Here is a 13,077-nt window from a genome sequence, read left to right on the forward strand (position 1 = left end):
ACTAAGACAGTGAACTCCAAACATGCTTGGTCTGTGCCAGGAATCTGAGAGCTCCTCCTTCTCTAATGGAAGATTGCCATCTATCCTCATTGGATTTGTCCTACTGCTGCCCAAACACAGGGACATGGATGATATGACCCTGCAGTCTCTTCTAGCCCAGCAGAAGTCTAGCTCTTTGCCCAGTAGGCCCTGGGTCTGACCTTGCCTCCTCTGGGCCACGACTCTGCAGTGGATAGGGGTGCCAGGACCACAGAGATGGATGAGAGAAAGAAGCAAAGGTGGAGGCAGACTTTGTCCCCAACATATGTTGACTCTCTGCTCCACCATCTGCAGTGTCCTTCTCAAATCTCCTTTGTCATTCCACTGCTGAGATGAATGGGATGAATGGTGAGGCAGAGACTCCAAAAGAGGAGTCTCACTAACCACCTGCTGACTAGGCATGTTGTGCACGTCACTTCTTCTCAGCTACCTCTCCGCATCGTGTGATGTGGGGATCGTAGTACCTCCCACAATCTTTGGATTGAGGAGTCAATGAATAAAAGATGCTCATGCTTGGCACGTGCGCAGTACAGGTTGAATGTGTGTCATGGGGAAGTACTATGCTTTATTTGAAAGATTTGGAGCTAAAAAGAGTTGGTCCTTAAAGAGCTTTTGTGCAGCTGCTTCCCCAGACTTGGCCATGATCCGTGATTAGAACATTTCCCATCATAACCCAACAGAGGCACCCATATGTAACTGAAAAATTTCATAAAATAAGATTTACCCTTACTGTGTGCGATACATCCCAACATTTTCTATTCAACCCTTACAAAGGCTGGTAGTGACCACGCAGTAAGTGGATTTTGTAACTTACTAGTGATTTGTGACACGCAGTTTGAAAAACACTGATCTAGTGGGGAAGCAGGGGCATGAGAGACGGAGTAGTTAGTTCTTCCTGAGGGTGTTGGAAGGCTAGAAAGAATCCCTCCAGGAGATGGAATCTTGATGAGTGGACATTTTCTATGAGCTACAAAAGGGAAGGAAAGACATTTCACACAGAGGAGACATGGGGATGGATGAGAACAGTGAGAACACAGTGTGTCTTCTGATCCTAGAAAGCGTCAGAATGTAGGACTTCTGGAAGGTGGGGGGCAGGTGCTGCCTCTTCCACCTCTGTCATCCTTTAGCCCTGTGTTCCTGACCCCCGGCTCCTGCTGGACCTAGCACCCCACTAGCAGAGCTGGAAGGCCCCTGGGCAGGCCCAGATCCATATTCTCCTCTAGAATGGCCCCCAGCTGTCTCTCCTCTGCTGCTCCGAGCCCTCCTTGTTTTTGTGGGACTAATGTCCTCTACATTCCTCAGTAGCAGTGCTGGCCACGCACGATGGTAACAGAGGTCGCATTCGAATGGTCCTTTATTGGTAGGATGTGTTTTCATATAAATGGTTCTGTTAAAGCCTGACAATCATTATGGAAAGATGAATTTTTAAATAACGTTTGCACACAAGTACAGGGCAGGTCTGTCACCTGAAATCACAGACCTCTTCGTTTCGTGCAAATTCAAGCCCTGACAGGAATGTGATTTAGCCTGGGTTGACAGAGCAGGAGCAATTTTGAGACTAGATCTTGCTGTCTGACTCCTAGTGTCACACGCTTTCCACCCCATCAAGTTCCTTCTCAGATATACCAGGAAATCATTCAACAGAGACGCTGGCCAGTTCCCAGTGCCAAAAGCCACTGGGAAGCCCTTTTTTTGAGGTCAAAAAGTGATGATTGCAATTGACTAACTCTCATTTAGTCAAAAGACAGGGCTGCCAAGGATGGCTTTTCTTTAGATAGCACTTACACTTAGGGCATGAGGGTGAGCCAGGTCCCAAGGCTTTCTCCTGCAAAGAAAATGATTCCTTTAATCTATGAGATTGTTTATTATGGTAGAGCAGGATGCCAAAAGGAAATCCAGGGGCCAAGGCATGGGGATGTCTGTGAAAGGAGCAGCACAGGGGCACCTGGGTGGCTTAGTTGGTAGAGCATGTGACTCTTGATCTCGGGTTTATAGGTTCAAGCCCCACATTGAGTATAGGGATTACTTTAAAAAAAAATCTTAAGAAACAAAAAAGGAGCAGCACATGGTCTCTATCCTCACATGGTGATGGATTAGAATTTATTGAGGGCTACAGTTGTTGGGCTTTGAGTAGGTCATACGCTAAAGTGGGAATATGGTACAGCATTGTACCTAAAAGTCTATGCCTAGTGCTAAGAGGAAGGCTGTTAAAAGTTGTGTGGATAGCAAAGAGAAGATACTAGGGAAGGTACCATGAAATCCAGTTTCCAGCACCATGAAAGGAGCTGCTCTCAAAGTAGTTATGTAATGTGTAAGGCATTCAGCCATTAAATGGCAGATGTGGGATTTGAGCCCACCTGTTCATCTCCACGCAGTGTCCTCTAATGCTTCTCACTTGAAGACACCTGTAGGGCTGTTGAATGCAGATTCCAGGCCACACTTCTGGTAGGTCTTGGGCAGGCCCAGGAATCTGCTTTTTCAAGAGGCACTCAGCTGATTCTGAAATAGATGATCTGAGGACTACACTCTGAGAAATACCAGAGTAGACACCTTGCCATTTTCTTCTTCTTGTAAGATTCCAGCTTTCTTTTCCTTTTATATTTATCCGCCTCTGTGCTGTCATCTAAGCTCGTGGCGGGAGGGGTAGGGGGGATTATAAAAATCTCAATGTATGAGGATGTGATTCCTCTTTTCAAGGAGTTAACTTACACATTCTCAGAAGTTGACACACTCAAGGACTCCAGAAACATTTAGAGAACAGTTTTGTCGTCATGTTATACCCTTCACAAAATGACCCTCAGGATTTGCTGACTTGGCCATTCACAGCAATGGGAGTGGAAACCTGGCTAGACTATAGACCAGACTTCTCGTTTCTGGCTGGTGTGGTTCTCAGGGATCCCCAGCCAGGCAGCACCCAGCAGTGCTGGACTGTCTGCACTCCAGGGGCCTGGCATCTCTAGAGCGGGTGAGTGCCTCCAACAAGACATCAGAGGCATCTTCCTGTTTGATTGTGTTGACTCATCTCCCAAAATAGCCTCACAAATTATAGGACTTGGAGATCAGATTGTATCTGTCCTGCAGAAAACTCCCACCTGCATATGGTCTTCCTGTCCGGCTTGACGTTTACCTCTGGGCTTATATTCTGAAACATTCTTCTTTGCCCCTCCTTTCTCCTTCTCATTTTTTCTAGTTCGTTCTCTTGTTTCTTGCTTTCTTCCACAAGGGACAGGGGAGGAGATGTGACTTTGTATAGGTAGGCACTGAAGCCATGAGCCATTGACGGTGGCTTCCATTTATTAACCTCTTAAAGGACACCAGGTGCATTGTCACCCTTGTGCCTTTTGTTACATCACATCCTTAGAGTTACCCTCAGACGTGGGTACCGTGTCCTTCGTTTAGATATCTTACTGAAAATGGCAAAGCCTGGATTTGAAGACAAGTCTGTCTTGCTTTAATGGGCAAAGCTGGTTGCCGGTGCTGCTTGTTGCCAGATGCAGCGGTCCAGTAAAGATAGTCAGTGTTTGCAAGGAGACTCCCCGTATGCTTCTTACCTCCTCCTAACCGTGAATGGGTTCCTCATCCTGGAATTGCCTTGTTTGTATGTAGTGTTGCTCTCAGAGGACTCCACTGTCCTGAAGTCATCTTGCACCTTCAGGTCACAGAATAGCCTGCCATTCTGACTCAGAAGGTCAGAACCACTTCCCCAGGATACTACCCAAGGGACGCCAAATATTAGAAGGCAGAGGAAAGCAGAGCTGGAATTTTTTTTCCTCTGGTGTGGTTACCCAAAGCTGAAGCGTTTCGGTGGGAACAAGTGCAGAGATTTCTAGAGCTGACTGCAGAACCAGAGAGGAAAGCTCTGCCTCCCCTGCACACATGCACACCACCTCTATCAACTGCAGTCTGTTCGGAGAGTTTCACAAATCCATGTCTTTGCCTAGGCTCCTGCCATGGACTCATCCTCCCCTAGATTCTGTAGGTCCTGCCTGGTGCCCTTGCTGTCAGGTTCCCTGCTCCCTTTTCGACTCCTGCCTCTCAGATACAGCCTTCTCAGCATGCTGCTTCCCTGCTACGGCCTTGACAGTGGCTCCTGAGGCCCAAGAGGACAAGATCTGAACTCCTTGCCATGTCCTAGGAGGCTTCTCGAGATCTGGCTCTCCCGTCTCCAGCCTTACTGACTGCTTGGCCATCGCCGCTCTGAGCTTCCTTCCCACAGCTCCTAAATGTGCTGTCCTGTCCTGCTCCTGTGTCTTCCTACTCCCTGCCCCTCTGCCTAGAACCACATTCCTGGCATTCACCACCCGGCTAACTCCTACCTATGCTCACTGAGCCAAGCTCAGATATACCTCCTTTGCGGAAAGCCTTCTAAGGTGCCCTCGCTCCCCTTCAGTGTGGGTTAGAGGCCGTGTTCTCTGTGCGCCTTCAACACCCTGGCTTCCCACTCTCGTGATCTTTAAGACACTGTTAATGTGGTTGTCTGTTTACCTGGATCTCTCCCTCATTGAGCTTTGGGAGGGCAAAGCACGCTCATATGTCCTTATCTTTGTAATCTGAGGGCTTGGCACAGAGCAGATGTTCAATGTGAAAAAAAGCTATTTATAAAATGCAAAGAATCAGAGAAATGGAATTGAAAACAAATGCTTCAGGCAGTGTAAACAAGAACTTTCCTTGCTGCTGAGGGTATAGATTTCTGGCTTGCTGACACCGTTGTTGATTCTCTACTATGCTCTTTCAGACGCGAAGATCCGTGGAAGTGGGGCTGCGGGCTGGGAGCGTTTCCCTGGACATCAGATAGCTACCTAATTTGTATAGACCCTTCCCTGCCTGGGCCTCTGGGTTTTCTTTTTGGGTGGAGATCACCTTCTGCAGGAAATGGAACTGCTCCGAGCGAAATGTTCACTTTGGCTGGTCCTTTCTGTGTTCTGCTGTTCAAGCGTTAGAAAGACTGAGCCCTGTTTGAGTCTTGACAGCATCACGTTTCATGATTGCACCCCCCCCCCCCCAAAAAAAAAGTGTGTGTGTAAGCTCAAGCCACGCTGAATGTGAAACGCAGTGTAAAGGGGGATGCTGCTGGACCTGACTCAACTTCTCATCCTGCCGCCTGGCCACGTATGTGCAGCGTATGAGCGTGTGGTTCCCCTGAAGTCCAGGGGATTTGCCTGTGCCGATAAGGTCAAAGGCCAGAGTGCTCGCTTCCAGTAGAGAGGAGTTTAGAAATTCAACAACAAACATGTACTGAGCCCCTCAGGTGGGCAAGACAAAACCCTAAGTGTTTCAAGTGATGTAGGATCAGCAGGGCTCAGATTCCACCTCCAAGAGGCCTCCCACCTAGGAAGAAAGGCTGACAAGGTTTGGGACATATGAGAGGCACGGCTTACTCTAGGCTTCGTAGGTCATTACTTTGGGGTCCAGAGCATTACAGAAAGGAATGTTTTTGTTTTTTTTTTTTTTTTTTTATCTAGGTGTGTTCCAGACACAGGTTTAGGTCTCCTCAGTACATTATTGCTTTGAAGCTCCACATTATCCCTATCTTGCAGCTGGGAAATGGAAACCCTAATTATGAGCTCAGAAAAGTAAACTGGGAAATAAGCCAGTAGATTAAGGTGGTGTCAGAAACTTGAAGGGATGATGTTTACTGGGGCTTGGGGGACTGTCTTCGGCAGGTGGGATGAAGCTAGGAGAAAGATTTCCAAGAAACGAGAGCAGTAAAAATCCTTATTGGGTGTAGCCAGCTGCTGGGCAGGAGTAAGTACAGTTGAGAGCCAGCCACTGAAGAGTTGTTCAAAGGCTTCCTCAGAGGCTAAGTAACAGAGGAAGGGGTAGATAGTTTCCAGGGTAGAGATGGGGACAATGGCTCTGCACCTGTCAGAGAAGAGTTGAAAAGTTCAATTATCTCCACATTTAACTTTAATCAAGTTCATTTAATATTTCCTTATACCAGGAGCCCTTGAAAGCCCCTTCAATGACGGCGTGTATAAAGGATTCCTGGCTAGGGGGCCTAGAACCTCCCAGCAGGGTTGGGTACAAATCTTTTCTTGACTTGGTTCTCAAGTCTCTCACCATTTATACCTCCTTGGAAAAGAAAGGGACAGAAGGCTTAAATTTTTTCCTTTGCAAAATAGCATATTCAGTAGCCCTTGGGTTGCAAACATTAAAATGTTACCTTTCTTGAAATATTTGACTTTATTATGGTAGCATAGAAATATCCCAGCCATCTTTTCTTATTACTTTTTTACAAAAAGATAATAATTAAATGTTTGGGGGATACCCGGGTGGCTCAGTGGTTTAGCACCTCCTTTCGGCCCGGGGCGTGATCCGGGAATCACCGGATCGAGTCCTGCATCAGGCTCCTGGCGTGGAGCCTGCTTCTCCCTCTGCCTGTGTCTCTGCCCCCCTCTCTCTGTGTGTGTCTCTCATGAATAAATAAATAAAATCTTAAAAAAAAAATTTAAATGTTTGAGTAGGTGATCTATGGAATGGGCACAAAATTCAGAAGGTGTCAGTGTTTTGTAATAGTTGGTTAAGTCTGTTTCCCGTTTGTCTTCTAGTCACTCGATCTCCCGACTAACCAGCATCACCAGTTCTTTTTTTTTTTTTTAAGATTTTATTTATTTATTTATTCATGACACACACACACACACACAGAGGCAGAGACACAGGCAGAGGGAGAAGCAGGCTCCATGCAGAGAGCCCGATGTGGGACTCGATCCTGGGTCTCCGGAATCACGGCAGCGCTAAACCGCTGAGCCACCTGTGCTGCCTGCATCACCAGTTTCTTGCTGTGATTTTTGTTGCACGTTTGTTGACTGCTGTCTTACTACAGAAAGGACATTTTGGAAATTGGTTCAACAGGTGATCCAAGTCCCTATGATGGCCAGGCCTTGGCTGCATGAGCCTTGGTGTTGCTGAAGTCTTATTAAATTAAGAACTTCACTTGCTAGCCTGTACTGTGTCCAGAATGAAATCATAGTACCATCCTTGTTAGTGAGCACATGACCCACTGCAGGCCAAGGACTTTTCAATCCAGAAAGCTGCTAAACATAAGAAATTTGAAAGCGTGTTCTAGTCTCCATTCTGAAACCCAGCCATGTGTTTCCTATTACGTGGCATGCCTGATAGCTGCCTCTTAGGGTTTACTCAATACAGACTCCTATTGCTGAGTGGCTCAAATGGATGTCTGTATGTTTATTTTGCCAACTGATACAAAGCACAAAGTTTTCTTGCTCCGCTAACTCATCAAGTTCTTGAATCTGTCATCGTAAGCTAATGGAGACAGGAACTACACTGGAGCCATCCCCGTAGCCTTGCAAGTTGGGTGTTCAGTAAGTGTTCCTTGGTGACTCTAAGACTGGGTGAGGTCTCGTGCTCAATAGGAGGAAGGGTTTTGGGAAGGAGCGATAGGAGTTTTCATTGACCTCTCCTCCGGGTCAGTTGCTGACTCCCTCAGCAATAAAATCCCCCGGCTTCTTCACCCCCATCAAATTGTTGAGATCACCGGGCTTTTAGGAAAACGTGGCCACAACTGCTTCCTTCTCCAATCCCGCTGATAGGAATTCATGTTGGCTGATCTCTTGTGGTCACACCCTTGATTTCTTTCTGAGGAAAGGGAAAGTGTCGTGGATTAATGAGTGTGACATAATTATGACTTGCTTCCTTGTTTAGGAACTTGTTTTTCATCGCTACACATTTGCCTTGAAAAATCAGGAAGTAGGCTTTGGGATAGGGAACACTGGGCTGAGAGTCCAGAGAACTGAGTTCTACTCCTGCCATGGCTGTGCAACCCTGGCGCATGTCACTGTCCCTCTCTGGGCTTCAGTTTCCCTATCTGTATAACACAAGTTGGAATATATATATATATATATATGATCTTTATATGATCCTTCCCCATTCAAAGATCTATAGTTTGGGGTCCCCTTTCCCCAGTCTATGCTCCTCTAACCTTCCTTTTGCCTATTCCCCAGACCCCGGATGTCAGTTATTGATTTGGATGTCTGATTTTGTGCTTCTAGGTTTTCTTTGTGTCCGACCTCTTCAAGACCAAGACGACACTCTCCCTGCCTCCCCCTGCTATCCGGAAGGAAATCCTTTCACCTGTGGACATTATTGACAGGAACAATCACCACAACATGGTGTAGGTGCCGCCCAGCTCCTGAGCTGTTTTATGGAAATGACTGCTGACAGCAAGTTCTTGCTGGTCTTCAATCTCATCAGACAGTAGAATGTAGGGAAAAACTTTTTGCCCAACTGATTTTAAAAAGGAAAAAAAAAAAAAAAACAAGTCTTACTTTGTGGCCTTCCAAAATAGGTAGTGTTCACCTATGTGGAAACAACAGCAAACTAACACCAAGTGCCGAAATCCTGGATGTGCAATTGGTTTAAGTGTTCATGTTCTAGTGAACACGGGCTTGTTCTGGAACAAACACTAAAATGATTTGCATAGAGCCTGCCAGTCACCCTTGTGACCCGAGGAACCCCAGGCCTGTGAGAAAAGCTCAAATTCCCATTGTAGCACATGATGCCAGAAATAGCACTGAATCAAGAAAATAGCCATCGCGGGGCGCCTCTCTTGTGTCTCTCTGTCCACACCACTCTACTCCATACTGTGACTTTGGTTCAGGAAGTTCAACATAAGGAAGAAAGAGCAAGTTTTCTAAGCCAGGTGATTAGATCCTGAGTCCAAGTTCCAGTCCTAAGGCCTTCCGTAGCCCTCCCTCCCCGCGGCCCGCAGGCCAGCAACCACAGCCCCTCAACTTTAGTGATTAGGAGACTCTTTGTGGATGAGGGAATTTCACAAATAGCACAATTTCGGAGGAGATGAGGGTGCCGGCCCTCATGTGTCTTCTTCTGCCGCATCATGCCATGGTGTGGGAACGTCAGCTGCAGGAGGCCGCCGCTGTGGTCTCCAGCCCCCGGCACCTGCATGTTCTCGGCAACGATAGCTTCGCTCACTGCTCCTCCCCCGAAGCCCTTGCTGTGCGCCCACCAGGGTTTCCCGGGAGGCTCCCCAATGGGAGCAAAGGCGTGCTCTGCCGCCAGCTGATGGAAAGCAGCCTTACGCACAAGAGACGTGGGAGCAAAGGGGCAAGAGTGAAAAACTCCCCAAGCTTTTGGCTACTCGAAGTCAGGATGAGCCAGAGTAGGGGACGGTCTCCTGCCTGAGAGGCTGCCCCTCCAGTTCACGGAGCTCACTGGGGTCTCTGTGGGGGCTGCTCTTGCTCAACTGTGTAAAACACTATTGTCTTGGGGTTGATCTCTAGGGCAGTTCTTGGTAGGTTCTGCTGGGCAGAACACGGGGGCGAAATCTCCGTAGAGTTTTTCTCATCCTCTATCTGTAAGTGTCCTTCCGAGCCAGGCCCCACTCTAGGCAGTAGACAGGGATCCTTTCTACTGAACCTTTGAGGAAAGGAGGAAGGAAGAAAGGCTTTCCGATCACGGATGCAGACCTTTCAAAGGGCTAAATGTAACCACAAGGATCAACCACATGCACATCCTTACCACAGAAGCCGTCCTTTCATTTCAACTCCTAGCAAGCTATGATTTTTTATATATAAATATTATATAAATAATGTATAAAACATTAAAAGTTAACTATGTAAGATATTATTTCTGAAACAATTTTAGCTATATCCACTATGATTATAAACTGTGTCTCGACCTGTGTTATTTACATTAGCTGCTTAAAAAAGCATTGAGTTAATTTTTTTTTAATATCAACTAAAATATCGTAGTTCTGTGGTAGACATTGTTTTACAATGAGAGAAATAACTACAACTAGAGAAGACTGTATAAAAACATTAAATTGTCAGTATTTTTGTAAGGTTCCATTTTGTAAAGAGAATAATATTCAAAGACTTTTGTAGAATACAAAGTGAAAACTTGTATCTGCGAAACTATACTTGTATTAAATGTGCTTTTTAAATAAAAGCTCATAACACAACTATTTAAAGGAGTCCGAATCCTGGAATGTTCGAGGGATGTGCCGTCTTGGATGTGTGGTAGGAGGAAGTGGGATCACGGGTGATCTGAGTTCTTTGGATGGGCCAGCCTCACCTCAGGGCACCCTTCCCGATACTTCCAGCTATCCTTCCAGCGGGAAATATGGTGGCCATTGGATAGCCAAAGCTGTCTGAGCTGCTCTTTCATCTATGAAAGCCTGTTTGCCCAGAGAGGCTCTGGCTCTGCTCTGTCTCAGGCCTTTCTAAAGAGCTTTTGTATTCTAAAGGGGTTTTGTCAATGAGGGAGGAGCTGTGGGTCCCCCAAAGGCAGATAAGGAGCACTGCTCCAGATAAGGTGTGCTTGGGGACCTCCCAAGGGAGCCCTTTAGACATCAAAAGAAGGAGGGTGGAGGGCGCTCCCGGGGAAGGCCAGTTGGCCCTTGCTTTCTCTCCCGGTGTCTGCCCAGCCTGGGGGAAGAGGGGAAGCTGGAAGTGTCAAATTCATCATGCACCTGTGTGCCAGGCCCTTTTCTGCCTGTCACTTTCGATCCTGATGGCAGTTCTTATTTTGAGAAATGAGGAAGACGAAAGAATGCAAAGATGAAACGACCTAAGATCCTAGAGGAGTAAATTGCTGGCTGGGACTTGTATTCATTTCCCATTGCTGCTGTAGCAAGTTACCACAAATGTAGTGGCTTAAAACAGCACAGATTTATATTATCTGACAGTTTTGGAGGCTCTATGGGCCGAAGCTGTTTCCTGTTTTTTTCCAGCCTCGAGAGGTCATCTGCCTCCCTTGGTTTGTGGCCTTCTTTCTCCATCTTCAAAGCCAGCAGTGTTGGGCCAGGGCTTTCTCACTCCACTGTCTCTGGTCCTCTGCTTCTGCCACTGCTTCCTCATTTAGGGCCCTGGTGATTATGTTTGGCCCACCTGGATAATCGGGGCTTCTCTCTACCTGTGTTAAGTTCAGCTGGTTAGCAACCTTCATTCCATCTGCTCCTTAATTCCCCCTTGGCAAGTCGTGTAACAGATGCACAGGCCCCATGGATTAGATCACGGACTTCTTGGCAGGTGGGGATCATGCTGCCTACCACAGCTCCCCCTCCAGGCTCCAAAGATTCACATCCAGCACACACACAAAATACATTCACCGGATCCCAACATCCCACAACGTTTCAACACAGTACAGCATCAACTCCAACCTCAAATCTTATCTAAATTCTAATTTCAGAGACTCCAATCTCATCATCTAAACTAAATCACCTAAGCCAGGTAAGAATGAGATTCTGGGTTTAATCCATCCTGAGGCATAATTGCTCTCCATCCGTAAGCCTGTGAAACAAGTCAGCTGCTCCCAAAATTCAGTGTGGGACAGGCATAGAATAACACAGACATTCTTGTTCAAAAGAGAAAATGAAAGGACAAAAGGAGCCATGGATAACACACGATTTCAAAGTCCAACTAGGCAAACTTCATTTGGTTTCAGGGCCTGGGAATAAGCTGGTGTGCGTCATAGCTCCTGCCACCCAGACCCCGGTCAGTCTGCTCTTCACTTTTAGGCAAGCCCACTCAGTACTTTGCCAGCATATTCCTGTAACCAGAAATGTGCCTTTGGGTCCCAGGATGCAGCAAGGGAGATCCTCGAGGTCAGAGTCCAGATTTTCCTTTCAAATCGAGGGGAACAGAGGTCCAGATGGACAAAATAACTTGCTGGGGGTGAAGGAGAACACATAGCAGGTTTAGGGGAGGGACCCAAGAACAAACCCCAAGTGTCCCCATACTGTTAATTCCTCAGTCTTCCCATCATGACTTTCCAGTAGCACTTGATAGACTCAACTGGTCTCAAGAAGAAATAACCCCATTTCCTAGAGACTTAAGGAAGTTGGAGCTAGGCCACAGTATGGGGCAACTCGGATTCAGATCCAAACCATTTCAATTCTTTTTCGACCAGAGTTGATTACCTTACTGAGCACAAGTAAACACATAAGGTAGGGTAGTGGACACAAGGAACAGGGTCTCAGTTTTAAGGGGCTTATAGGGTAGGGGAGAAAGTATAAAATCAAATAATCACACACATTTGTAATTAAAAACTAAGATAAGTGTTTCTGGTTTTGTTTTTTAGAGACAGTGGGGTGGGGAACAGAGAGAGGAGAAGAGAGAGACTCTTAGGCAGGCTCCACACCCAGCATGAAGCCTGACATGGGGCTCGCTCTCCCGCCCCTAAGGCCATGACCTGAGCTGAAATCAAGAGTTGGACGCTCAACTGACTAAGCCCCTATGCACCCCAAGATGAGTGTTATGAAGAAAGTTAGAGGAAGCTATGAGAGGCATCAGCAGGAGAACCTGTCCTATCAGAGAGTGGTCTCCCTAAGGAGCTACCTTGGGCCGAAGCCTATTTGCATCACTCCCCTACTCCAAAAAAATCAACGAAGAGCCCTGCCAAATGCAGGTCTAGAAGAAGAGACAAATGAGTGGCAAATAATGGTGGTGTGATGGGGGAGGAAGGACTTGTATAAAGTGTTCTGGGAACATGAATGAATCAGAAAGATTTTGAGGCCCTCCATATGTACCTTCTCCCCACCTCATATAAATATCCCTTCTAGAATATCCAGTCCTGAAAAAAAAATGCCAACTTCTGAGAATCTTTCCAGTGATGGTAATCATGCCTTTAACAGCACTTTGCAAGTGTTCAAAAGCACTTGAGTGCACACAATCACATTTGGATTCCCCACATCTTTCTAATTGAAGATGTGGAAGGAATAGCCCCAAAGATGACAGATGAATGTTAGTAACAGGGGGGCCTTGGTAGTTTTGACACCATTACGATTTGTAGATAATAATAAGAAAAAGAGGGGTGCCTGGGTGGTTCAGTCAGTTGGGTGCCTGATGCTTGGTTTCGGTTCAGATCATGATCTCAGGGTCCTGGGATCAAGCTCTCTGTCATGCTCCACGCTCAGTGAGGAGACTGCTTAAGATTCTCTCCCTCTCACTCTGTTCCTATCCCCCTTCCCTGTGCTTGCATTCATGCACATGTGTACAAAAGCATACACACTCTCTCTTTCAAAATAATTTTAAAAAAATGAATCTTTAAAAAGAGAAAAAG

The 13,077-nt window shown here is 46.6% G+C and overlaps 1 protein-coding gene across 2 annotated transcripts in view; it reads left to right on the top strand.

Moving 5' to 3' along the window:
* Positions 1–9,979, top strand: part of PLPP3 (phospholipid phosphatase 3) — an 82,020-nt gene extending 72,041 nt beyond the window's left edge. For both annotated transcript variants that reach the window (XM_038537423.1, XM_038537422.1), the window contains one exon: positions 8,049–9,979. In XM_038537423.1, the coding sequence (XP_038393351.1) occupies positions 8,049–8,174 (126 nt within the window). In that variant the 3' untranslated portion in view covers positions 8,175–9,979. The remainder of the gene's footprint in view (positions 1–8,048) is intronic.
* Positions 9,980–13,077: the final 3,098 nt, after the last annotated feature.

This window comes from Canis lupus, chromosome 5, assembly GCF_011100685.1.
Source record: "Canis lupus familiaris isolate Mischka breed German Shepherd chromosome 5, alternate assembly UU_Cfam_GSD_1.0, whole genome shotgun sequence".
NCBI lineage: Eukaryota > Metazoa > Chordata > Mammalia > Carnivora > Canidae > Canis > Canis lupus.